Source organism: Bombus vosnesenskii, unplaced genomic scaffold, assembly GCF_011952255.1.
Source record: "Bombus vosnesenskii isolate JDL3184/JDL3185 unplaced genomic scaffold, Bvos_JDL3184-5_v1.1 scf7180000013297, whole genome shotgun sequence".
Lineage (NCBI taxonomy): Eukaryota > Metazoa > Arthropoda > Insecta > Hymenoptera > Apidae > Bombus > Bombus vosnesenskii.
Window position 1 is genome coordinate 2,106,882 of NW_022882947.1, and position 27,933 is coordinate 2,134,814.

Genomic DNA, 27,933 nt, shown 5'->3' on the forward strand with positions numbered 1-27,933 from the left:
CGTACCGTGCTCTATTCATCGAGTTCATCGAACAATCTTGGCTAAAGAATCTGTGGAATGTTCTTCTGTTACCTCTGCCGATCTTTTCAATACTTTTTCGACGTGTTAAATAAATAATAATTTATCATTGGTTAAATTTATCAATTAATTAATTAACCCAATTAATTAATTAACGAGCGAACGTTTCGTTGTTTACGAGATATTACGTATTATTACGTATACAGAAAAATTCAGTGGATTGATGTGTTTTGTGCTGGTGCATGAAATGCGACGCAACTTTAAACTGACGTTCATTGTATATTCATTCGGTAAAAATTACGTGTTACATCGCAGACCGCGCTGTGTCGAAATACATTACCACGCAACATTGTTCTACTACGCACACTGATCTTTGTTCTTCGCCCGTGTCTAGTTAATCTTTCTTGAACCGACTACCCACATTTCTCTTGCAAATTACGTGGCTCTCTAATCGACTTTGATCGTCAGTTGAAACATCACTATTTTCCGGGTATTTACAAAGATCAAAATTTTATATTTTCGTAATTTGCTGTTTCCATTTAGTTTCAAACGATTCTATAGAGGCGTGAAGTAGTATAACTTTCTGAACGTAGATTCCCTCGTTTGCCTAAAGAATTCGACACACATGGTCGATACGTCTGGTCGCGAATTATCAAGACGGCGTAATTTCTGACGGACTCTCAAGTGGCACTTAGCTACAATTTCCAGACGATCGTTGCAGTCGGCTGCTGTAACGCTTTATCTCTTACCGTCTAACGAAGCTGCGGTCCGAGATTGCGGCACGTGGAACATCAGGAACTCGTTAGTGCGTGAAGCATCCAGGTATTCCGGAAACTAACTCCATTTACCAGCGGTACCACGAACCTCGGTGCAGATCAGAGAGGCCTGACCGAATTAGAACGTTTCGTCCCTTCGAAACGTAATTTACGTTTCCACTAGGACGGATTGATTTGCGGCGATTCCTACCGGTTGGTCGGCGAACCCGAGTCGAAAATAATCGCGACAACTCGACGAATTCTCACCGGTACTCGACGCTCTCTTCTTTTTATTCGTTTTCGTTTCGAGAGCATCGATCGATCGACGACGACGAGGAGAACAAAAGTTTTCTTTCGAATTAGTTTGCATCGATTTAAATTGGCTTTTCGTCGATGAACGTAAAACGCGCAGTTCTCCGTTTGTTTTCTACAGATGCGCGAGTAAATATCACCGTTATTTGTACGGAACTTTCGTTACAACCGTCCGAATTTAGTCGTATGCGAAAAAAATAACTGGGCGCCCCTTCGTGTGCCAATTTTTAAATAAAATTCTGTTCGATTGTTCGTCATACGCGGAACGTTTTTTTAAAATAAAACATAAACAGTAATAATCCCTCTCGATCCCGTTTAAACCTATCGTATTTAAGTTGTCCATTTTTAGATCGAACTGGGTCATTTTATATCACTGCCTTTGTGCTTTCACGCTGTTACGAATAAAACAATTCTTTAGAAAACGGATTTTGTATCAACTGGTCGCATTTTACCAATCTCACTGGTATTATTTCGTGTCCCGATATTCCAACTCTTTGTTCCTTCCCTCTCACTTACAATTAGTCTGTGAATTCAGCAGAAACTTTCTTTCGTTCAACGATTCCAATGAAATGGCTGCACTCTGTTTCGAAGCACATTGTTGCACGCGGGCAAAAATTATGCAATGTGGTAGCGTCGGAAGCGCACTCGGAAGAGTCGCCGGAGAAAGAGGTGGGTAAAGAGGTGTGGTAATTATTATCATTGGAATTTATGGTGACATCGGGATTACCCTTTCTCCGTGTTCAGCGCCATGGAACTGCAAGAAACTATTATTACCCTCGCTCGTGTTTCTTGTTTTGCCGTACCCCTATCCCGAAGGACCTCGTCCTAGGTGAAAGTCATAAATCTCAGCCACCGCCCCGGCTACACCCACCCACTCATATCCGAGAAGCATTCTGTCCCGATAAAAAACCAGGAATCGAACGATACAAGTGGGCTCACCACACGCTAAGAAAATTGAAATACATATTCGACGATGGCTCTGGATACGAATTTGCATCCGGTTGTCACCAAGGAGAAATGATACATCGGCGGACGTGGATAGCCATAAAGCGATCCAGGCTACAGTTTGATCGTAAGGTGAGAAACTCGGGACGCGTATATACTTACGACCCAATAAACTGCTTACTCATTGCTGACGAAATTGACCGGTGACTGTGAGTAATGGAATGCGGTATAACGGTTGTTGGAACTTTATAAAATAAAATATTTGAGGAGAGGGTTGTTAATAGAATCGATGTTCAATCAGCCAACCGAAGATAGTATAGATGTGGCTTAATTATAAGTGGCCTATATCGTACGAGGAGAGGAAAATTGATACACGCAACTCGTTTAACAGAACTGTAGCTAAAGTTGAGTTTAAACATTGAAATTTCTTTCTATACGCATGTATCTATAAAAGCTGGGAAATTCAGAAGAGTATCCTCCAGATAAATAGGGATATTATCGTAGCTTGTATGTTTCGTTCTTGGAAAACATATATTTCTCCACTGAGCTCCTTGTATATAATATTTTTCATTCTTAAATTGCGCATTCGAGCAATATATTTTCAACGTTCGTTATTTTATTACTCTACAACGTTATTAACACAGTAGTACAGATAAGCAAAAATAAAAGCTAGGAAGGAAAAAATCCAATTCCTCTGGATCAACGTTAATAGTAGCTAGCTAGTATGTATTTTTAAAAATGAAAAGCTAAAATTAAATTTTACACACAATTATTTCGACCTTTTGTGGATAGGCTTGCTTGTTTATTGAAATGTTTCACGTTCAATTCAAAGGGAATAAATAATTTTCCATTTTAATCCGATTAAGAAGTATCGTACGAGAAATTTGTACTGTCGGTGCTTTGACCATCGTGTTAGTATTAATAATACGCGATAGGAGCTCTACCTTTAGACTAAAATATCTATTGCGACGAAGCTACGCATTATTAGCCAGGATTAACATCAGCTTTCTCTACAGTAGCTGATAAGGGATATTTGAGAGGATTCGTCGAATACAAAGCGAATATATAACGAACTCTAACATCAAAGAGAGTTTTGCCATCAGAGAAAAAAGCTACGATACCTTTTAACGAATATTAGAATGAATAAAACATAGATAATACGTACTTAATAGATCGTACTAATAGCTACAAATCATCGAACGATTTCATCGAAAACGAATCGTTCGATCTTTGTATGAAAAGACTTCGTTCTATGCATTTTCATATGGAATCAATCCTTTTCGATTATATCGCCAATTACAGAAATATCCTGTATCGTACCTCCGCAAAATTCTATTTCCTTCGAGAAGATATCTCTCGCACCCGTATCCTTCAGAGTGATAGTAAAACTAGCCATCCAGTACAGTGAATAACTGAAATTCGCGCTTGCATTAAATCAACGTAGAATATATACGTATACTGGTTGAAATTCGATATAGAATCCGAGGTTCTGATCGGTGCAGTGCATTCGTTAGCCCGCAGTTTCTTTAACGCGGCGATAGACCGAGCGGAGCAGAAAGTGGAAGAATTATTGCCGTGTGTACAGATACGCCTAAGGGGCCTGGCTAACCCTTTACGATCCATTCAGACGATAGCCGAGAAACGATAGCCGAGGATCGATAGCCGAGCGTTATTGTGAAATTTTCTTATTACGTGTAATACGAGGAGCCGCGTGATTTACCGTCTTTGAAAAGAACCATCGAGAACGAGATTCCTAATTAAAGTCGTCTATATTACCGAGAGTTTACCAGTCGGGAGACCGTATGTAATTAATTCTCCGCAATATCTGGTTACCGTGCTCCATAGATACAACTGCAGATACCGCGTGCAGGAAAGAACGCGATGGAACTACTCGACTATTCGTGCGTAACGAAGCGAATTTACTCCGGAGCTGGTTCTTTTTTCGTGCCTTTCCTTTTCACCTTGTACGCCTCTGCCCACCCAACTCCGTGTCGCGATTAACCTAAATTAACCCTTTCTACACTGGTACGATACGTACAGCGATAAACAAACGTATCGGGAGTACGTAACTCGTTGTTGGAAACGATGAAACGTCTTTCGAAAGAACTTGTTTGCGCTGATCTACGATATCTTCGCTCTAAATTGTTCGTTGTATCATTTGTTCGCTGTACTATCGTTTGTTCCGACATACTTCAAGAAGTGGTTTACCATGTTTTTATACATTTACTTCTTTTTAAGTTAAACGCTCTTTGGCCCACGGCTAGTTTGCTTCAGGAAGTTGTTTCTAAAGACAGTGATAGTAAAAAGTTTCGTTTGAACTAGAGATATACCGACTAAGGTTTGGCCGGATAGCCCACTATCCGACTAACCGATTAGTCGTTTCTGTCGATTATTTTCAAATATCGCTACAAAAGAGAAGGAAGAGAAGATTTCTTAACATTATCTGTTGTATTCATCTTATCGCGGCTTGTTTCAAAGAGTTGTTTCTTATGATAAAATTAAGAAATAATGACCAAAGTACTTGTTTCATTTATTTCAGTAAATAACAATTAATATTTTTGTTTTTTTTTATGTAATAATTACGTTACTTGTGAATATCTACCTATAAGTAAGAATACTGTGTATTAAAAAATAGTAAAATTATACTAATAGCAATAAAGGAAGAACATTGTATTTTTATTTCTATACCTTATAAAGTAATACTAAAAATTTGAAGTCGATCGATCGGCTGTTTTTGCCGACAAAATGTAGCCGGGTAGTCGGCTTAACCGACTAGCCGGTACGTAAGCCACACGCGTGACAGTAAATCGAAATTTTACATATACTCGATCAATGAATCACTAGCATCAATTTCTATAAGAAAGAAAGATAAAAATCGAGTCGGGAGAGACAGAGTCATTGTTGCGCGAAGCACGATTCGTTTCGCCTAACAGGCGGCAGATAACGTGATTCGTTTCTACAAAAAAGAAAATTTCGAAGAACCACGTGAACACTAGTGGTTTACCAATTGCTGCAAGTACAAACCGATAATTATGCAATGCATACGGTGGACTCGTGCGTGTCGCAGCGTCACAACGTCTTGAACTCGCCACTTAATTTCCTGTTTAAAATACACGATCAATTATGTAAACGTTGGCTCCCGTTACTTTCCCGACGAAAGTGAATGCTGTGGCATCCGTCGCGTGTGTGTTTCGTCGAACCTCGTTCATTTAGCGCAACGAATGACCATGGACGCTTATTAGGGAGATTGTATTGCGAAGATAGGTATCATGGGCGTAGTATGCTACAATTGTGTGAAATCGATATTAGTAACCGGTCAAAGCTAGTAGACCTGGTCGTATGGATAACTGTTTCCTCGCTTTTTTGTTTTTACTTTGTAAAAAGCAAAGAATTGTAGACTTATTACCTGTTTTTAGTTGCCATTCGTCCCCTATATCAATTTGAAACGTTATAATAATTTGTCAAATATACAGAAATTTCATTTTTTTATTTTCACCGGAAGAATTTTGCTGGAAGAAGTTTACTTATCTTTTCGACCACTGCGTCAATTTGGAATCGGAGGCGAATCGAATTGGGAAGATGGGCGTTAATTTGCTTGCAAACGTTCCAACAATAGGCAATATAGAAGTTTTAAAGACTGAAGAGATGAATTTATGATATTAAGTTAATATTGTTCGATATTAATGTCGACTAGTATCGAAGTTGGATGAGAAATTCGGTTAATTCGAGTTTAGATCAGCCAAACCGAATGTTAAAAATTCGTTTAACGTGTCATCGAACCTGTCCTTGGAAGATTGTAAATGAAGGTACAGGCGGGAGAACGCTAATGAAGATCTTTTGGCCGGTTTCCTGAATTTTGAATACGTTACGGTCCAAATTCGCTGCATTCGGCATGCAGGTGTGCAATGCAGAGAAATTCCATATGTCCTTAGTATGGAAAACTATTCCGCAATTCTGTAGTTCCTACGTGAAACCACTTTCGTGAATTTCTAATAGAGTAATTACTATCGTAGAAAGGAAGAAAGTGCAGAGAACCGCACGAAATTATTTTCTGAATTTAGCTGAAACCCGAACCAAGAATAAAACGGAAGAGGAAACTAAGAAATTCGAGACCAGGGAGGACAAGTATATGTAAATTTTTCACCTAGAAAATAGCGAAAAGATCACGAATCGTTGCATCATAAATTCAGATCACGTAGTATACCTCCTGACTTTTTCAACGAGACAATTCTTAATAAGGTCTTTGAATTTATCTTGATATCGATTGTAATATTCTCAAAATGTATATGTAAAACCTCAACTTCTGTGTAAAATTTCCTAACATTTATTCACTTTTCGACCTCAACTTAACGAAAAAAGAAAAAGCGTTCATCGCACGGTTGATACTTGCAACAAAGGGAAAACAGAGGAAAAATATATGACCCATTTCGTGGAATCTTTCCGTGTGACCGCTTCAACCGGATACAACGCGAAGAGAGTATCGCAAACGAAAAAGGGCACAGTCCATTAAGCACACGTTCCAGAAATTCGTCAAAAGACCGACCCGGAGCGCAAAAGAATTAGCTGTCTTGTCCGATCTTTTTCGCGTGATATCTTCGCTGCGAGAGGAACGAAAGTGGTGCATCAGGGGCGACGACAGAACAGTGGCAGCGATGCGGCAGAATTTAAACGCTGCAAGTAGTCACTTGCTGGCCAGGTGATCCTCGAATGGTCGATACGGGTGCCCTTATTACCGCTGTCTGTCCTTAATTCAGAGTTACGCCACTGCGGCGTGCATTCTACCTGCGAGGAATTGCTTTCACAGCTCAATGAGAATCCTCCGATTACCCGAATCGGAGGAAGTGAAAGAGCAAAGGTTGTTCTCCAGTACGTGACAGAATGTCGCCACGATATTGGCGAACCGACTGACGCATGCGTCGCCGACGATTCGCCGCAATTTTGGAATCTTGTCAACAAACATCTCACTGTGCGCCCTTAACCCGCAAGCCGAACTAGCCTTTCGCACGCTCGCGACTCTGTTTTTTTCCACGTCGTGGCGTGATCGTCTACCGTCTACGATATTCATCTGGTTGAAACGTTTAGTCGACAGGAATCTAGTGGAAAGATAATATCGATGGAGTATACGTACGAGTCTGCGCGAAGGGGATGAACGTTGTTTTCAAAGTGTGATCGTGTGCAGTGAATAATATCTTATTAAAAGTGATTTTCTGAGATGTATTTATTTGTATAAGGTGCAAGAGAATCTGTAACTCTAATTTATATGATATATATAATTTATATAATTTAGATTAAAAGCGTTTATATTGATTTAGAGAAAGTTTGAATCGCTGATGAGTTGAAAATAATTTAAACAGCTGCGTATACACGTGTTACAAGATGGATGAGATAGAAGCTGAAACCGATCGGTCGATCGCTGCCACGCTCTCCAAAAGGTAGAACACGAAGATAATTAAGTATGGTGAAATGAATCGTTTTACAAATTACTGTTTTTTTATATACGTTTCACTGCGATTAGTATTGGCTTCCAACGTATCGAGGTCATCCTCGACCACCCTCAGAAGGTCTGTTACAGCGGAAATCAGATTTCAGGGAACGTACGCTTAGATCTGGATGAACCAACAAGTGCTTTAGGTAAGCTACCGCCAAGGCGATCTAAAAACGACATCTAATTTAATTCCGAAGAAAACTGAATCTCTATGACGTTAAAACTGTTGCGAGGCGCAAACTGTTTCGACCGAAGAAAATATTTCGAACCACGCTTTCTCCAAAGAAAGTTGTTCTCGTCGAAAATGGCAGAGTGTACTTTGAAATTTATCAGATATTCGTGAACAAACAGAAAGAGAGAGAGAGCAGATCGTCGCTGATATCGTTTGCAATGAGGCATCGAAATTAATCTGAACGAAACCGACCGTCAGATAACTTGGCCAGAGAACGGGACAACTATAGTTTTAAGTTTCGCTGGTTGGTCGTGTCTGCCACGTTATCTCCTCTACTGCCTTCGATGTATCGAAAGCCGACCCTGCTGTGCGATAGATAGAGGGAACGCACCTCGCAGCAAGATATTCGATTGGCTCGTTGTAACGAGCCACGACTAACTTCGTATTTATTTTCGCGATATTTACCTTTGTTGTCGCTTCGCAATCACAAAAATTTCTTCTCTGTTCGAGTCGAACGTGTGCCAAATGTGTCATCGATCGTGTTGCATAACGGGTGACCTAAAAGACTTTACTACCGCTCTGTATACGTCACCCAGACGATGTTACCACGTGATTCTGGTATTGCAGGAACGCTCGTAGAGTGGATAGATAGAACGCAGGAAGAATCTCTCGTACGTTCACGACTGACTTTTCTTGTACTGAAGAGATCGTTAAGCCATGTCTAATACACTGTTCCCAGTAAAATACGAACATATTTCTTGCACGTTCTCTGCCTTTTCAATTTTTGCTAATTCTAGCTGTTACTTCATTACGTTTAACGAGTATTTAAATAACTTCTTACTCGAATCTAGGAATACGTAGCAAATAGAGAAACGTATCTGGTAACCATAGAATTTGTATTGGAAAGTATTTGCCTTCTCGTTATATTAAAATACATGTATTATAATTAGTAGCTTCCATTATTATCTTCCAACAAGGGTTTTAGTTAATTTGCATATGAAATATCGTTTCTCCGAAATTTGAATTTAATCCATTTTGTCCTGTCGTTAATTACTCCATAATGAAGAAGAAGAAGAAGAAGTAGAGAAAGGAGAAGAAATTTATTACAAGACACGTGTATTAAACGTTAAGCGCTTCAGAAAATTTTCATTTCGTTTCTTATCGGTTGCAATATTTAGAGGATTAAAGAGACAACGTTTCATATGCGCCAACCAAAATAGCACAGTACATTTAATGATGAACTTTTTGCCATAGTATCGTTGTAAGTTGATCCTTCCCGCACACAGGAATTAGACTTAAATGCAAGGGAGAAGCTCAGGTGTATTTTACCGATCGATCGGCTGGAATTCGACGTAAGTTCTCGGCGTTCGAGAATTATCTTCACGTGGAGACGTATCTTGCTGGCGGTAAGTACACGAGATGGTAGTGATTGGAACACGAGTACCAGGATGTTGGATTAACAGATTCTCGTCACGAGTAGATGGCAAAGAAAAGACTATGATAACTGGAGGCGTCTACCCGTTCAGCCTAACGCTGCCAGAGAACTTGCCGTGCAGCTTCGAGGGCCGATACGGACGAGTACGGTACTCGATTAGGGCATTGTTGGACGTAACGACCATTTATCGGTTTTCCACCAATATTATTCCATTCACGGTGGCACCCATTCTTGACCTTAATCGCGATCCTCTCGCTCCCGTGAGTAGAAATCTAACAGCCAACGATATTGCTTTTGCGATGTGATTTCGTTTCTCAGGCGCAACCAGACAGTGCGTTTTCGAATTAACGACTCGCTCTTGCGCTTCGTTAATGCCAGAGAACGTTCAGCCTAAGACCGACGCCGTTTAAAAGTTTCAACGATACGAACGATCGTTTCAGTTGCCAATAAGTATCAAACAATCCAAGATGTATATTGGCCAAACGGAACCGATCAGCATGTCCATGACTGTTCCAGTTCGTGGTTACGTGCCTGGCCAGACTATACCGATTGAGATTGTCGTGACGAATCCCACCACCGTCGTCGTTACGAAAATCAGAGTCGTTTTTAAAAAAGTATACTCTTTCTGTATAACTGTAACGTAGTTGGGGGATATTCTACCGTAGTTCTTTAACATCTCTTTATATTCCTTCGAAGAATACAGCTTTAAAAGTATGTATGCAAAGCACTGTCTTCAAAATTACCAACATCAATTTCAATTTTCTCTTTTCCTCTAAACAAATTTGTAAATGTTACCAAGACATGAATAAAGATGAGATCCTATGAGTTTTTTATAAGGAGAAACTGCCAGAGGAGAAAAATGCCAAAGAACCGTATAAGAGTACGTGTTACAAGAACAGTAGAATATCCTCTTAAACGTATCTCCTCTTTTTATGGCATGCTGCAAGTTATTTCCTTATTTTTGTAGTAAATGTCGTAGTTAATAGCTTTATTTTAGACTAATACCAATTGCACTGTGAAAAAGTTTTTTCGTCGAATTTTATTTGAAAGCAGCACCTTTTCACGCAGCGTATCGCGGTAAAAGTATGTGGGTCATGCTCGAGATGTGTTTCTTTTATTACATTTTTATTCTCCCATCAGTTGTTTTAAATGATACATATTTTCTTAGGTGGTGTCTTATCGTTCGACGGAAAAGTCGCGTAAGCACAAAGAAATCGTAGTAGAAGTAGAACAGCCCGTTAATAAAGACTCCGATACGTACGATGTCACGTTTGACGTTCCTGCAGTACCACCCACCGGGATGATCCACTGCAACATCATCGACGTTCTATACACGCTTAAAGTGAGACTGTCTTAAATTTAGTACTGTCTGCATTCGACCGTAAAATCAAAATGAGCTAAGATTACAACTACTGAAAGAATCTAATTTCCATACAAATTTATCTTGGTATTTTGTACCATCAGAGAAACTATACGTAGTGTTCATTCCTACAATTCGTAAACCAATTCGTCGTGTCATTAGGTAATCGTTGTTTCTAGAAACCAAATAAATAGTCGATCATGATTTAATTCGATAATAGTAAAAGTCTTATAATAGCCTACATTTTACTATCTTCTATGTTTCATTGTTAATCCTGCTACTCTTCTTTCAAGTTGTTCAAATTTTTTATCGTGAAAAAGTTGTTCGAGTATGAGGAAAGTATAATAGAATCGTTCTCATAACGCGGTTTATTTCTCTTTTCAATTTTTTACCAAAGTTTCTCTTAAAATATAAAAATTCGACGCAGCAAGGTTTTCAATTCGTCGTTAACTTTCACAAATACAAGATTCTCTTCGGTCACTGGACACAATAAAAGAATTCTCATTAAAATTAATCAGATCGTTAAAAACGTAGCTTCGATACGTGTTTGCCAATGGTACGTGCAAACCAAGTACATACTACTTTTTCTTTACGCTCTTTATCCGAAAGGTCGAGGCCTGCGTAGACGTGAGCGAGTGGTACTACAGAATGTTTCAGAAGAACTTGAAACTGCGAACAAATATAGTAGTCGGCACTGTGCCACTTCAAAATTACGAAATCCCACAAAAAACAGCCGACGTGACGGAAGCTTTTTCATTTCATCCCCCGTGCGCCATGGCTACGGAAGAATACGCCAACGACACGCCGTCGTTAAAAAACATCGAGAGAGAGGAAACTGCGAAACCAAGTTTGTCTTGTACGTACTGCCCCGTTACACAATATACGGCTGCTACATGTTAATTACCGGTATTTGTGGAAACTACCAGTTGGTTTACATTATTCTCCTGCTCAAGAGTGTAAATATCTCTGGTCAGTTGGAAACCACGGTAGCCACCTTGTCTTTCGCAATTAAAAGTTTCACTGAAATTCCGGCCAAACCTGTTGTCGCACGTCGAGCCACTGATCCTTGTATTTTAAATAATCGGTGACATTTTGAAATCTCGATCGTAATAAAAATGAACGAACAGTCCTAATCTCAATGTCGTCAATTTTTGAAGAAAGAATTCTCGATAATTCCGTAAAGGTAGAATTCGGAAAGAATAGAACGAACCGAGAAGAAATCTCTTCCATCTTCGTTACGATCTAAAGAGAATATTTGCAATCGAGAATTACAATAGAAAATTCTATTCGACAAACACTTAGTTGCATCGCAACCTCATCCATTATCCACTAAAACCAACTCATTGCCAAGTTTCTCTATCCATTTATTTACCAAGTAGTTCTAGCGGGACTAGCAAAACTAAACTGTATGTTTCTTCCAACAGTGCCGCTGTACGAGAAAAGTCAAATATATCGATCCTCGAAACCGGACAGGGACGATCCCACGGGAGACGATGGTGACAGCGACGGAGAGGTCAAGCCATACTCGCCTATGTATCGCGTGTACACGTTCGAATCATCGCAGAAGAAGGACCGTTAGATAAGTGCTTGACTTCGTAACTAGAAAAAGAGAGGAAGAGGGAGAAGCTTGCTTAATTATTCGTTCAAGGATTCGTCGTTTGTTAGCGGTGTCCGCAACGGATCGCTGAAGAAGAAGAAGAAAATTGTGATGCATCGTTGAAAGTAAAAAATAATTGTTCTTTCCAGAAATTGTATACATTTTAAGCGAGGCGTGTACAAAAGTGTACGCGTGAATTTTACGTCCAATTTCGCGCTTTATCGATCGACCGATTGCCTTCGATTCTTGCCTTTGACTTTTTATTTCCTATATACGAAAGAAAAGAAGGGAAAAATAGTAAAAAAAAAAAGCATCATTAGAAACATCGAGTGAGATATGAAAATCCGTTGGGACCAACCTGTGCAGCTAATTAAATTCTTTAATCATGCGAGATAACTTGCGAGCAAAGTAATTCTATAATAATTGTCAGACCGTGCAACATCGGATATCGTCGAAACGAAGTTTGCGAAACAACTAAACACGTATTGCTTTAATGTTCAATGAAAACGTTCTCGATGAGTTTCGTTGAAAAATTAATTCCCCGTCCCGTGTTCTTTCCCTCACCCGATGGAAAAACATCAAGTGCATTAATACGAATTAATTTCATATAATGTATTTTTTGATCATTCAAAATTGTCTCATGTTTGTTCCACGAACGTTCTAAATTAAATGGGTTGGTAGAAGCGTTGAGGAGGTGGCGTTTCCGAAGAGTGGCATAAGCGAAAAGAATCCTATATATGAAATGATAATTACGCATTAATTGTGCAACGATATTAATAAGCGTATTTTAAATAGTGAAAATTTAATCGAGTACTTTAAATATAAATCAACCATAAATGGTAATATGAATATTCATAATAACGAAATACTCGGTGGAATCAATTTCAATATTAGCAAATGCGGAAAGACTAACGACGGATAATAAAACGCAAATTTACTGATATTCTTATATACGTTGAAAATCATCATTAAAAACTTCTATCAGCTTTAATACGATTGAAAAAGCTGCGAGTTTTCTCGCTCTTTTCTCTCGTCAAATAAATACACGCCTGTATACTTTTTCCTTTCATTAAAATAATATACGTGTGCTTTAAATAAACCGAGACGAATGCGTGAGAAATTGCTGAAAATCGAAAAATGTATTTGACGCATCGCGCGGCATTCATACGAATCATTAAACGGTGCCAGCTTACCGTTTCGTAATCTTCTCAACGTATGTACGGGCGAACGGTCTCGTTCACGTCGCACGCTTGAATTAATGACGTTGTTAATGCGTGATTCAACAATAACGTGCATCGATCGTCGTGGAAATGCAATTACAGAGAGTGGCGGTTGGTACAGGTGGCGAATAAACGGTGTACAAGACCCGACGAGTAGAGAAAAAAAAAACGCAAATGAAAAATCGTATCTATTCGTTGTGCCGTGGGATTTACTCTGATCGTAGCTCGTATTCAACGGGATAAATAAAAATGCCGCGTTCGATGCTGCGACTATAACTTGCCACCGAATTTGACAAATACCGAAGGTTACGAATACTCTTTGTTACGCCTCTCTTTGCTCTATATTCTCTATTCGAGCTTCCTTCTTTCGCGAAATCGTGGAAAATTTGTTAGTTTGTAATTTAATCGATACTTTATCGTTTACGCGACAGAATAGAAAATATTTGGACGAGAAGATACTATGGGAGACAAGGCGATGATCGCAAAGAGATTAACAATTTAAGTTTTATTTAAACACTCGGAATACTTACAAAAGTGACGTTTTAGAATTTACATTGTTATTAAAAAATAGTGACAATTTTTACTCCACTGGAGAGATTTGTGAAAAAATCAACAAGAGAGACGCGTGACATTGTGTCGGACATAACCAAATATTTCACTCGCGTGAAAACGTTTGTTCTTTCTAAAAATGGGAAACATTTCAAGATTTCAAACGATTCGAGATCAAGATGGTTTCAAGATGGCAACAAACGTTCGTTTTAAGCAACGGTTGACTATTAATATAAAATTGAAAAGGGCCGTTCCGTGGAAAACAGTTTCTAAAGAAATCTGTCACTAATTGCATCAAACTACGTTGAACTGCATATATTATCAAGATACATTACATGCAACTCGATATCGTGAAATTGCTGTACTCTAGGCCGGATTCGACAGCTTCTTGATTTTGCGGTTGGCAACAGATGATGACGAAATTGGCAGGGAAGCTCCAACTTTGTGAGCTTTCGATATGGCAATGGTGGGTCTTTGATTACGGACGCGCTGTCTAGCAAATGCTCCTCGTCTTTCTCTGTTCTCCTTCGTTTGTGTTGCATCTTCCTTCACCACGGTGTGTATATCTACTTTGAAAGACCACATCATAGGTGGCCAAGTCTGGAGGTTCGGCTTAATCACGACACTGCAGCACGAGGTTATCCTAATTTCGTAGTGATTAAACGTTCCTGGCTTGTAACATCGACCAAGCGACGTGAAATTCACGAAAATTGAAGTTCCTTGTAAACCAGCTCGGTCTTTCCTTTTAATTTTTCCGAGGTTAACTCGCAATCACGTTACCGTTACCTGTCCTCGTGAAATAATTCACGAAACCGCATGTTTCAGCTTAAAAATCGTAATAATATGTGTATTTTACGATAATTAGTTTTCTCTATCTATAGATATCCTCAGGAAATTGTTCATCGTAATTTCCGAACGATTATTAAATAATTAATATACGTGAAGCTCGTATTAAGATGGAGTTATCATATTTCACGTCCGTTGGTTATAATTAATTTTGCGATCAGAAGGAGTATTACAAGGCGGTCTCGAAAATTAATTTCTAATCAGCCATTACACTTCCAGCCCTATTCAGGCAAACGAAGAAACGAAAGCTCGTCGTACGGCGGCTAATCGATCTTTAGCGAGGTCAGGTCGCCTCGATGTACCCGTATGTTCAAGTCACAGCGTCAGAGTGTGCACCTAATTAAAAGTTCGTACTACTTTTGTAGAACCCGGTGTTACAACCATCGGCTGTCGCAAGAACGAGCTTCCGCAAAGGGCTACCGCTCGCCTAGCATTTGAAATTTCTCGTGTCTAACTAGAAAAATTCTTTCAGAAAATTCGACTTTGTCTCACCGCTGAAACCAAATTATAGATAGACCAGACTCTGTAGTTCCGCGTTTGCTGAAAATCGACGAAAAAATACGACGAGAGCTAAATGAAAGATAAAAGCATTGCCAGGTCTAGTAATTCTTCGTCGATCAAAGGTTTATTCATCGAATATATAGCGAAGCTTCCAATTTTGTTCGCACGAAATTCTCGTAAAACGCTATAAATGTATAGAACAGTAATTCAATTTCCATGCGAAAATATAGAAGAATTATTGAAAAGTTTCGGTTTCCATTTTATGGAAGATTTACAATGAGAATAAAATAATGTACGAGTAACCTTCAAAAGGTAACGAGGCGATTGAACCGAAAACGCGAGGGTTGTGCTCTTTGGAAAAATTGAAGGGTAATCCTTCATGAGGTAAGCAGGCAATGCACTCACTCCTACCCGGCTGCTTACTTTTTTCTTCGAGCCTGTAGACTCTGAAAATCGGGTTTGCAATACAATGAAGGCTTTCAAGGTAGCGTGCAATGTTGGCACTTGCCAACCGAACGATAAAGTTTCCTCTGAATTTCCCGCAGCGCCCCTGGCAGGAGACGAGTTTACGTGGATTTGCTCCAATCAGAGTTTGTTACGTATACACACACGGCGGATAGTTACCAATGAAAACACTCACGACGATGACATTCTCCTTGATGCAGCTATATCTATACATCACACTAGCGAATCGATGCTTCACTTTTCCTTCGTTTCATTAGTTAACTTATAATAAACTGCACGTGGATAATCGTGACGACGATCTATCCCACGTCGAATTTCACATTACTATTTCGCATTCATTTCTCTACATGTTTATTTTATGACATTTTAACGCGAAGAGCAAAGTGTGGATGGTCAGATGCTGTGAAAGCATTTAATCAAACTTTCATCGGGTTAAATAATTAATTAAACCTAAATACGTGTACAACGTTACATTATCAAAATGTTTTCTGTGATTTTATTATGCGATTATGCGATTTCCATATTATCAGGGTTTTCGATTATCCGAAAAAGTCCCGATACGGTTCAACTCGGCTAATCGAGATTCTACTGTATCCACCTTTACGAATGAAACTGATAAAGTGCTTGTAGCAACAATTAATGACTTTGCACGCGTGTATTCAACGACAAACATGTCCTAATTCCTTCAAAGATTCCAGCAATCGAACGTCATAAGCCTATCAAGTGTCTGCAATCGATCCTACACCTGACTAAACTTACTGCATAATTTCCCAATAAACTATCAACTGAATAAACATTCTCGAACGAACAAATTCTTAATTTTACTTAATTTTAAACTGTGCCGCTTTAACTTATAATATTCTGTATTTTACGTGATAAGCAACATCAATGGAATTTATTTATCACCATCGCCCGACTTAAATCCAACGCAACTGCTGTGTTTACCTACGATCCGGAGATATCCAGTATTAACTAGAGTTTTCCGATTATATGGCTTGGATACGGTTAGAGTTGAAAGTCGAAAGACCGAAAAAAGATAAGAAGAAAGATGGTTCGCCGTGTGATACTAGCCAAGAGCGATGCGAAAACTTGTACACCCTCACCGAATGGGTTTCCTTTGAATTTCAATGGTCGACCCTCAGAGAATCACAAACGTTTCCGCGAAGACCAAGTACCGCGACCCACGTTCTCATTTACCCCCGGGAAAACCGTCTGTTCAGCGGCGAATTTAAATCCTGTCCATCCTTCCCTCGCCCCCTGAAAGCGTCTTTTTGCGCATAATTCTCTAAAGACGCATGAAAACGTTACACAACGAAAGGAACCAGTCGGAGTTTACGGGCGCGTGATTAAAACGTCTGTACAGGTCTTACCGGCACGAATTACCAAGGTAAATCACTTTTGACCTTATTACCCTCGCACTTTCCACCCTGAAAAAGGAAGACGTTTCTATCGTTGGTTCGCGCTTATTCAATTACCCGATCCCCTTACAGACGTAGCACCGCTTTGAGAAAACCGTGAGATCGATGCCTCTTTGCTCTACTCTTCAAGGTATCTTTACTTTTAAAGCCCCTCTAATGAACGCTAAATGCTGGTAAGACTTCCGCTTCCTGGACAACTTAAAAGATATTTTGATATTTCAAGTTACCAACTATCTTTGTAAATTTATTCCTCGCCTAGTAAACGTTCCTTCCGTCTGTTATACTCATCAACGTCACGAATTCACCTATTCAGACTTCGAAACGCGAAGATTCAGTGACACTCGCTTCGGAATTGCAAGTTATTAAATCGTCGAGTCGTCGAATCGTTAAATCGAAGAATCGTCGAATTATTTGTCACACGCTATGTTCATTTATCGTACCTTCGGACATCTGGGACATTTTGCAATCTTTATTCGCGTGATTGTCGAGTATTATCGTTGGTCTCTTCGTTAAAACAGTCATTGTACCATGGCCCTCGTAGGTGGCTACATAAATCCGGGACTTATTGAGCCGCATAGTTAAGTACGGGCGGTTAAAACAATTAGCTGCGCTCGACGCGGCTGCACTAGCCCCGGTGTAAACAGCCCTCAGCAGTAATTCTGTTATCGGCGCTCGACGAGCATTCATAGGCTTAACGGGGCTTATTTCCCTCTCTCCCCGTTCTGACCATTTACTCTTCTCTCTCTCTCTCTCTCTCTCCGCTCCCCCTCTCTCTTTACAACCCTTCCCCGCTGTCGATCTCTACCTTGCTACCTACCGGCTGAATCAGGAGTCAGCTTTATCATATCCAGAGTGCATCAACTTGAGCGACATGGGCGATGAAGTCAACTTTTGCATACTCGAAGCTCACGCATCACGGATGAAGAGGATTTATAACTTCTCCATGTTCCGCCGAAAATTGTGATGGATGCCTCGGTGGTGTGCCATCGCACACTTTCCTTCCTTTGTCCCTTCGTGTCCGACTGTTGGATAATCTCATTTTTTGAAACTGATGACAGTAAATACCAGCTAAGTACATATATACATACATGCTTTTGTCTGTCTATTATAGAACAGCGATTATATAAATAAATGATATAATGTGAATAAATAATATTCGCTATTAACAAATAATATGACTTAGCGCTACAAGCCAGAAGAGCCATCAAAGTATCCACTCGATGTAACCGAACAACCGTGAATGGAATATCCATTTCGTTTCGCAACTCTAATTTACTATACATAGCTATGAAACAGAAATTTCTTAAAACAAATCGCGACGAGTGCTTTATTACTTTTGCAATGTTAATTAATTTGCTATTGACAAGAAAGAAAAGAAAAAAAAACAGAAAATTTCCGTGTGAATTATTTACGCAACATTAATAATTATTACTCTATGCACTCAGATTTATATGTTCGCAACACTAATAACGGTCCAGTGTAGCCATTATATAACAAGCTACTGGTGAAACTGCATTTGATGGTCGAGGAGCAGGAACGTGCTTCCACGATCCAGTGGAAGAAGATTGGGCATTGAATATAAACGCAACGCTACTTTAAAAAACGCGATCATTCATCAACGCAACTTTAACTAAAAAACTAATTAAAACAATCGCGATGGTAGGCCGAAACACTAATTCTTAAAACAAAAATAAAACTAATATCCATACATGAAGAAAAAGCTAGTTCAAATATCGTACTACTACAAACTATAATACTATGAAATTAATGAAACCGGTGTGTAAATTTTAACCAATGAGAAAAGCTTCAAAGGAAACAAGAAAGACTCTAATATGCATCATTTATCCATTACATACGTATGCTTGTATGGATATTTTATCTTTGTATTGAATACATGCACTCTGATTTTATAAGCAAATATATATGTATAATGAATACAAATTGTCATTTTCACTCGTACATACATAAACTAGTTATCAATATTAATACCACACTTGTGTCAATGATTGTGTCAATGCATCATCACTAATATTAAAAAACGCGATGTGCAAGAAGACCTATTCTGAACTAATAAATAAGACACAGAAAAGTCACCCGTGTCGATTCGGACCTTTCATCCTACGACATGATTGAGTGACCAGAGGAAGAAAAATGCATGCGACTCACGATAAGATGGGAGGGTCATAGTCGGTGACTACCGATGCTGTGAAGACCGTCATCAAAGAGAAGCCATGCAGCAGTCCCATCATGGAAAGAACTATAGCGATACATAGAATATTATAATTTGCTCTTAAATATGACGTTAATTAGTTGGAAAATTTGAAGTAGTGGGAGATCTCTATTATCCTCTATTAATTTCTATTAAAATTTTAATAACTATATCCAAATCACGAGTAGCGAGGAATAGAATTAAACAAAGTACAGATTACAAAATTACTTACATTCTTGGCTTTTGAAGTTCCACTAGATCCTTTTCAGGAAACAGAAGGAAGAGGAAGGAGTGATAAACCTTTAACAAAATATGACTTATTATACATATATGAATAATATATGCGTGAATAATTTATTTTGAAAATTAAGTAATAATTCGACAACAAATTTGAGATAATGTAATGTGGAATTCTATGAAAATGTTGAACCTTAATGATAATAAAAAAGTAAAATTGCTAGTAAACTCTAATTACTGTACAATTGAAACTCTGACATTAAAGTTTAAAATCAGACTTGTTTTTTCATTATGAATAATTAAAGCAGAATACAAGGTATAAAATTAATTGGTATACGATATGCAAAGATTCTTACACGTTTAGTTTTGAAGCATCACTGCGTCCTTCCCGAAGCGCATGGAAAGGTAGAAGTTATGAAAAACTGAAACAAAACATGTGAAATTTAATCTAACTATAAAAATAAGAAGGCTAAAATAATAATTTTTAACCACTTTATTTTTAATTTTATGATGATAATCTAATCATTTCTGAAGCACGTTAAATATATTTTTTGTGTATTTCAATATTATAACTATAGATTTTATGTCAATGGAAATTAATAATAGTTCGACCAAAATACTAATAATCAAATAAATTAGAATGCAATATACAGAGATACTTACATTCTTGAATCTGCTTTGTTATGATAACTCAATCATTACCAAATCTGCATGGGAAACCAACGAATTGATTATTAATCGTCTGTGTCGTCCATTTTGTATTAGTTCGAATTATCGATTATTAATCGCTGTGGCGTCTGTGATGTGAACCCCTTTTCTTTTACTCACGTTACCAACGAATAATCTGTACAAAAGAAAACCAACAATTTCAAATAAATGTATGACAAAAAAATCAATAATTTACAATAACATTACAATATCTGAACAAATTATAGTAAGATAAAGCAATAATAAAATCCAAAGTCTGCCTTAAAGACCAGTAATGTGAATTTTCAATAATTTTAATCATCAAAAATACAGCAAAAAATAAATGTATAATAAACCAATCATTTACAATAATGAAACCAATTATAGTGACATAAAGTAATAATAAAATCCAAATTCTACCTCAAAAACCGATAATATGAGATATCGATGATTGTAACTTGTTAAGTACACAGTCAACGATGAAAATAAAAGAAAATTTCTTAATTTTACTAAGATTATAATTAATAAATGATTAAATACGAACATACTATTTAAATGAAGCGGATAGAAGTGTAGAAATGCTGATGAAGTCGAAATGAAAGTACTAATAACAACAGGGTAATGCTCGACAAGACGAATTCTCGCTCCACGGCATTCAAGAGTACAATGACAGACCACGATTCTCCGCGAAACTACGACTTTCGAATATTTCGCACCAATAGCAAAGCTCCATTTGACGTGACAATATATTACGTCAATAGGAACAACGGTCAATTACATTTGAGAATATTCTCCACCAATAGGCACGCTTGATTTGACTTTGACAATATATTACACCAATAAGAGCGTTCGATTTTTGTATATACAAGCGCGCGCAAATTTAGCGTATTCAAACAGATGAAATTGAGGAATAGAAAACATATTTAAGACAATGTTCAGTAACAAGTACGAATAAGATTATACTCTTAATGAAAAGCTTTTATCTTTCATCATAATTTTATGTTTATCATCAATCATAAAGGGTAAAAATGGAGATTGAGAAAAATCTATCATAAAATAAAGAATATTATAATTCGTTTTTAAAAACATAATGTTGATTATTCAAATTGTTTAAGATAATTAAAGATTGTTGTTTATTAGACTTGAATATTAATAATTGTTAATATGTTAAATGTAATAGAGGTTGATATTTTGATAACAACAAATATCATGGAATGCAAACTGTGAAGAATACAATTGCAAAGATACTTACATGCTTGACTTTTGAAGTTCTTCCTAGAAAATATGAAGAAATGCAGTTTATGAGAAATCTGTAACAAAACATGAAATATTACAATTCGTTGTTAAACACATAGCATTAATTATGTAAGAAGATAGTAGAAGACAAAATATTACTAAATTTAAAATTCTAATAAATACAAAAATTCTATTTCAACTCTAATATAATAGTTTCATATTCAGAAATCTAGCAGTTTAATGATTTCTGATGTATGTTAAATATTTTTATTTTATAATTCAATATTACAACTTTAAGATTTTATTTCAATAGAAAAACATAAAACTTTTGAAATTATCAATCATCTTTACTTTTTACTTAATAATGATTTAGGCAAAATATCAAGAATAATATAAATTAGAATACAATATACGAAAATACTTATTTATAAAAGTACCTACTATTCTTGAGCTCCAGGAGAAGCTTTTCGAAAATGATATAAATTATTGGAACGAAATCGAAATGGCAGTACTACGATGTATTATTACCTATTATAATTGATATTATAATCGATTACGATAGGTAATAATAATATATTGGTTCTCGATGCTTTCTCAATGTAGGTATGACCTTGATTGAATACTAATAATCGTCTATTCGCATCCAAAAACAACAAATCGCCCAAATTTTATTAGATTATAAATATAAAATGAACCAAATTAAGATTCTCACTATTTTGAAGCAATAACTTGATGTGGTATATTAAATTTTTCACTTTTATAACGAACTCTTAGAAGCTGCTTCCTTCTTTCAACATAACGCCGCGCGAAATGGTATAATTTTAAATCTTAATTCCTATTTCTGCCACCAGGGCGAAGATAACTCAGATACGTATCATCAGAGAGGAAACTCTCTACCACTCTCTGATATCATGTATACTGTTAAAGAGAAAATTTCCTCTCTGACATTGTATACGTAGTATTGCACACTAATGCCACTCGTTAATCGTTGTTACACTTGCATATTTACTATATGAATGTGCATGCGTTATTAGACAAGGACACAAGGGGTCTCTATGCAGCGTTTTCTTTCTATTCCTATATCGTTTGTTCAGTGCGCTCACTCTATTTTTATATGCCTATGATCCTGTACCATTATCCTGTACCATGTTAGTGATATAAAAATATAGATAATCCGACTGTTTATGCTCTGTCGATAAAATCTGAATGTAAACACAATTATCAAGTTCGCCACTAGTGGCGCATATGTTTGAGAATTCTATGTAAGATAGGAAATCTAACACGCCATTTTAAAGTGCAGTGTCATCAGCGCGCCGTTAAAAGTAAATTAACCGCGTGTAGAGTTTTTAATATATTTATCAAAACAAGGTGTTCGAAATATCAACTATGTCAGGAGGAGCCTTATTTGGAAATAATGCTTCACGCGGAACCCCTAAAAATTTGGTGGAATTTAAAGCGGGGAAAATGACTATGAAGGGAAAGATGGTTTATCCAGATATTCGAAAAGGACAGCTTTACGTTTATCAATCTGATGATTCATTAATGCATTTTTGTTGGAAAGATCGTGTGTCAGGATATGTTGAGGATGTAAAGATATTTTTTATTATCTTTAAAATTCATTACAATTCAAAAATATTTATTATTTGTAAAATTGATATACTTCTTTCAAACTTTGTTTAGATTTCTCTATAATCATCTTATCGATATTCTTTATTTATTTATAGGACCTGATTATTTTTCCCGATGATTGTGAATTTAAACATGTTCCCCAATGTAAAACTGGAAGAGTATACCTCTTACGATTTAAATCATCGAACAAAAAATTCTTTGTTTGGCTTCAGGTAAGATGGGTTTTAATGTTAAATATTAAATCTCACACATTTGTTTATATTTTGTGCGAATTATATTATAGAAAGTTAGTATTTATGAAGGGAATAAAAAAGGTGTAGATTTTTAAAATAACAAAGACAAAATGATTATTTTTTCAATGTTTATAAATTACTTGTTAGGTAAATTCTTTAGTTAATAAGGAACTTTGCATGTTATATATGAAACTTTTATATAAAATATTTTTATGTGTTCATTGCTTTACATTAATACCTTTCTAATGGTATATATGAAGCTTAATATTTATTTACAATTAAAAGAGACCTATCTATAATTGTTATATATGTTCTTATCACTTATACATTTTAAACATGTATTATATTATACAGGGTATTTTGTATACTGGATACGATAGAATATCTCGCAAAGAATTAAAATTATCAAAAAAAACGTTTCAATGAAAGTTGCATAACCAATTATCTTTTTGCAGGTTGAGTATTAGAATGGTTCTGTGGTTTTTTAAATGAGACCATATATGTGTTAGTACACTAATCAATTCACTGTGGAATTTTCTATAAAAAGATATTAACCTATCTATGTCAAAAAACTATTTGTTTAGTAGATATTTAAAATTTAATTTGTCGTATGAAAGACAAGGAGAGACACAAGACAATATTCTTGTTTATGTTGTTTTTATTTTTCACATGTTACAATGTAAACATAAGATAACCATTTTGCGTCTTTCCTTGTCTTTCATACGACAAATTACATTTAAAATATCTGCTAAACTAATAGTTTTTTGACATATATAGGTCAACACCTTTTTATAGGGAACACCAAGGTGGATCGATTAGAATATTAAAAAATATATGATTCCATTCAAAAAAATTATGTTGTACCTAAAATCTCCTCCATTATACAATCCGCAAAAAAGTAATTTGCACCATATGATGTCCCTTTTCAACCCAAACATTGTTAAAACATTTTTTTGATAATTTTAATCTCTCGTCAGATATACTACCATTTCCAGCTAAACAAAACACTCAATGTACATATAATAGGTTATGCACAATAATATATGCATGACACATGTAAAATCATCTCATCCAAAATTATTAAATCGGTAATTAATTAGATTAAAAATTATATATTCTTACCTTAGACTTTCGCTCATTACCTCCTGAGGTAGAAATAGATTTCAAATATAAATAAGAATGTAATAATATTTTTATACAAAATATTGTAGAATGTATTATGAAGCAACTAAAATATATAGATATATCATATAAAATATATATACGTACTTTGTGTAGTCTAGGAAAAGATATAGTAATTCCACAAAAATTGATAAGATATTTTAAAAGTAGATAATGCTACATGCCTCATTTTTATACAGGATCTTAAAACAGACAAAGATGAAGAATATTGTAGAAAAATTAATGAAGTTCTTAACAATCCACCAACTCCTGGATCACAAAGAAGTGGTAGTACAAATCCAGAAGGAGATCTGCAGAATTTATTAAATAATATGTCACAACAGCAGTTAATGCAATTATTTGGTGGTGTAGGCCAAATTGGTTTAGGTAGTTTATTGGGTACAATGAATAGACCTCAAGGTGTGCAAAGTACTAGAACATCTACAACAACTGCATCGACTCGAGTTACTACAAGTACTGTAAGACCTGCTACGCAAATAATATCTTCAGCATCGTCTGCTAATGATCCCCCTAAACCTAATAGTAAGCGTACTTATTGTATAGTTTATTATATAATTTGTATAAGTGATTCACGTAAATCTCTGCTTAGGTGATAATAAATCATCATCACGAACATCAGGTACATCAACACCTGCTTCAACAACAACAACAACGACAACAACAACAACAAATACAAATAACAAAATTCAACTTAGTGATCTACAAAACTTTTTATCAGAGATTCCAACACCTACAGGAACAGAATCTGTTGTTCAGGTAATATCTTTTCTCCATATATAGCTTTATATAATATATTTTTTCTACATTTTCAGCTTTTCAACAATATTATTATTGTAAAACTACCTCATTTTCAAAATATTAATATAAATCTATCTAATGTTTAGGTTCTAACAGCTAACAATTTATACCCAGAAATAATAATAATCTAAATTAAATGATGTATAACAATATACATTGGCACTCAATAATATCTTATATAGAATATCTTGTATATCTTTTTTATTTATTATAGCTTTTTTGTTCAATCAACTGAAAGACAACAATCATTGAAACCACAACTTTAGAATAATCTTATACATAAGAAATACACATAAATTAGAATTGGGACATAGAACACAATAGGACAGAAAGCAACAACAAGAAAGAATCTTTATATTCTTTCAAAAATAATAAAAATAATAAATGTGCATTTATAAAGGTAGTCAATTTTATATTATATTGCTGTGAGATTTGCTGTAATCTCAAAATATATAAGTTTTCATCTTTATTATTTTTTATACTCTTCGTTTTAACGAAAATTGAGATACTCTAATTGGTAACAGTTATAACAAATAGAAGAAAAACAGATATAATAAAGATACAAAATACTAGGGCAACAAAAGGGAGATATGAAAATATTAAATGCTATATGACTATACAAATTTTTTCTACAGAAATATTTGCTGAATAAAATAATATATATTTATGTTTCATTTTCTTTTTCTCTCTTTTTTTTCTCTTTTTATTTCGATTATTTAATGTCGAATCAATCACTTGTATGGGTTATTAACGACTCAAGGGCGAAATCATTTTCTTTGTAAGCAAGAACATATACATTACTTCAGTACAAATATTTAATAAAACCAAATAGATAAATTATCATAACATACTAGTATAACATACTAGTATTTTTAACAGCTTCTTTTTTTCTAACATGCTATATGTTGTTTTCTGTCATACTACATAATTTTATATAGAAAACATTAGAAATATGCTTGTATCCATCTTATTTTGCATGTCGCTAGAATGAATTTTAATCATATAACAAATTTCATTCTTTTTTTTTAATACAAAAATTTCCCATGTGTAGAGTATGGTTTTATAATAACTTCATATTTGATTTTTGTGTCATTATTTTATTTTACATTTATACATATAGATTAGATAACTTCCACGCAAACAAACGCGCGTGCGCATTGATATTATATATCACACATCTTATCAAACATATATTTCGCATTTTATATTGTATAATTAAATATTTCAATATTGTGCAATTACATTTTGTTCAGTCACAACAATTATTAAACAGTAGTTCACTGTAATATATTATCTGCTTTTTTTATTAATTATATCTTTTCTTTCAGCTGTTATCATTATCAGGAACAGAATGGTATTCTTGATAACATACTTGAAATGATATTTCATTGTTTAATGACTTGAAATTATTTCCTTTCTAACCAGCTCTTCAACGTATATTCTGTTGTGTCATTTTTTGATATCACAAGGTTGATTTAATATAAATTTTTTCGTGGTATAAATTATTAAATTTCAAAGCCAGGTATTAATGGATATTTTATACATTTATTTATCAGAACTAACACATGTGTCAAATAATTACAAATATGATAATTTTTAATTTGTACAAAACAGTATTTATTTTTTCAACACTGATAAATCTTTTGTTATTATAAATTATGACTATGAAATTTTCAGTGTACTAATTAAATTATTGATATTGATATTATTTATAAATCTTAAAAGATAGAAAGTGGTATACTAATTGCGTACACAGTTTTTGTCTATTTAATATTTTTATTTTATTATTTGTATGCTTTGCATTAATTTGCTTAATACTATTATAAGATATGCAAAAGAGAAGATATAATAAACAAACGAATAATATATATTAAATATTATGAATTTTTAATTTTATCTGTGTAACATATTAATTTTTATCATTTCATAGAATCAGTGGTACCACCAATAGTTGAAACGCAGTATAGAGCCAATAAAACTATTACTATAAAATCAAAGGGCAGAGGCATGGTTGTTTCGTTATTTAATATTCTTTTCCACATGAACTTTTCCTGGCTGTCGGAGACTCTCGCTCTGTTGAGTAGTTGGGGAAGTTTCTCTGGGATTATTTGTTGTTTTCGGCCACCTACAGCACAGCTTATTGTCCGGCAGAGGGGAGTAGCAACTGAGCTGACCAATGTCATCCCTGCGGCAATTTCTGCAACGGAAAGCTTGGAGCGTGCAATGAGCCCGCACTTACCACCAGGGGATCACCTGTGTACCACGCTAGTGTCTCCCCAGTTCTCCCAGGCGCTATCAATGTTCTGGTCTGCTTTGCAGTCAGGCCAGGCGGGACCTGTCATCCGTCAATTTGGCTTGGGTCCAGATGCTGTCAATGCTGCAGCCAGTGGAAACATTGAAGAATTCGTCACTGCTCTCGAGTCTGAAGCTAAGAGTGGCCAAGAACAAACGCAGCAAGGACAGGAGGACAAAAATACTAAACAAGCTCCACCAGCATCTAATCCTGATAAGAAAGGTGATGATGATGAAGGATTGGATTTAGATTAAAAATAGAATTTAACAATATTTTCATTTAGAAGATATACAATGTGTATTACATTATAATCGTTTATGTGTAATAAATAATTCCTTAATGAATGATATA

At 35.8% G+C, this 27,933-nt stretch overlaps 2 protein-coding genes and 1 long non-coding RNA gene across 6 annotated transcripts; 2 read left to right on the top strand and 1 right to left on the bottom strand.

Annotated features, from left to right (window-relative positions):
• The first annotated feature begins 6,805 nt into the window (after nt 1-6,805).
• LOC117233586 (arrestin domain-containing protein 17-like) lies at nt 6,806-12,598 on the top strand. Of its 3 annotated transcripts, XM_033494029.1 has the most exons (9): nt 6,806-7,239; nt 7,342-7,462; nt 7,546-7,661; nt 8,974-9,093; nt 9,168-9,382; nt 9,563-9,736; nt 10,291-10,464; nt 11,092-11,338; nt 11,907-12,598. In XM_033494029.1, the coding sequence occupies exons 2-9, from the start codon at nt 7,407-7,409 to the stop codon at nt 12,059-12,061; spliced, it is 1,257 nt and encodes a 418-aa protein (XP_033349920.1). In that variant the 5' UTR covers nt 6,806-7,239; nt 7,342-7,406; the 3' UTR covers nt 12,062-12,598. The 3 variants fall into 3 exon arrangements, with proteins under 3 accessions (XP_033349920.1, XP_033349923.1, XP_033349922.1); XM_033494032.1 differs by lacking the exon at nt 10,291-10,464 and having other exon boundaries at nt 6,807-7,239; XM_033494031.1 differs by lacking the exon at nt 6,806-7,239 and having other exon boundaries at nt 7,278-7,462.
• Nucleotides 12,599-19,194: 6,596 nt separating this feature from the next.
• On the bottom strand, nt 19,195-19,936 carry LOC117233527. Its single transcript, XR_004493335.1, has 3 exons — nt 19,881-19,936; nt 19,520-19,587; nt 19,195-19,335 (listed from the first exon to the last, which is right to left on the bottom strand). It is a non-coding gene; the product is annotated as an uncharacterized LOC117233527 (long non-coding RNA).
• Nucleotides 19,937-22,709: 2,773 nt separating this feature from the next.
• LOC117233546 (proteasomal ubiquitin receptor ADRM1-A) lies at nt 22,710-27,929 on the top strand. 2 transcript variants are annotated; one of them, XM_033493943.1, is made up of 5 exons: nt 22,710-23,034; nt 23,172-23,288; nt 24,671-25,013; nt 25,081-25,247; nt 27,441-27,929. In XM_033493943.1, exons 1-5 carry the CDS (start codon nt 22,834-22,836, stop codon nt 27,834-27,836), a joined length of 1,224 nt encoding a protein of 407 aa, XP_033349834.1. In that variant the 5' UTR covers nt 22,710-22,833; the 3' UTR covers nt 27,837-27,929. The 2 variants fall into 2 exon arrangements, with proteins under 2 accessions (XP_033349834.1, XP_033349835.1); XM_033493944.1 differs by having other exon boundaries at nt 27,609-27,929.
• Nucleotides 27,930-27,933: the final 4 nt, after the last annotated feature.

Bases quoted from the DNA above. Each gene is read 5' to 3' on its own strand.
- LOC117233586 (XM_033494029.1), top strand. From the start codon at position 7,407: ATGGATGAGATAGAAGCTGAAACCGATCGGTCGATCGCTGCCACGCTC. The intron at 7,662-8,973 runs GTAAGCTACCGC...TCCCGCACACAG, and splicing joins TGAACCAACAAGTGCTTTAG to GAATTAGACTTAAATGCAAG. The intron at 9,383-9,562 runs GTGAGTAGAAAT...CGATCGTTTCAG, and splicing joins ATCGCGATCCTCTCGCTCCC to TTGCCAATAAGTATCAAACA.
- LOC117233546 (XM_033493943.1), top strand. From the start codon at position 22,834: ATGTCAGGAGGAGCCTTATTTGGAAATAATGCTTCACGCGGAACCCCT. The intron at 23,289-24,670 runs GTAAGATGGGTT...ATTTTTATACAG, and splicing joins AATTCTTTGTTTGGCTTCAG to GATCTTAAAACAGACAAAGA. The intron at 25,014-25,080 runs GTAAGCGTACTT...ATCTCTGCTTAG, and splicing joins TGATCCCCCTAAACCTAATA to GTGATAATAAATCATCATCA.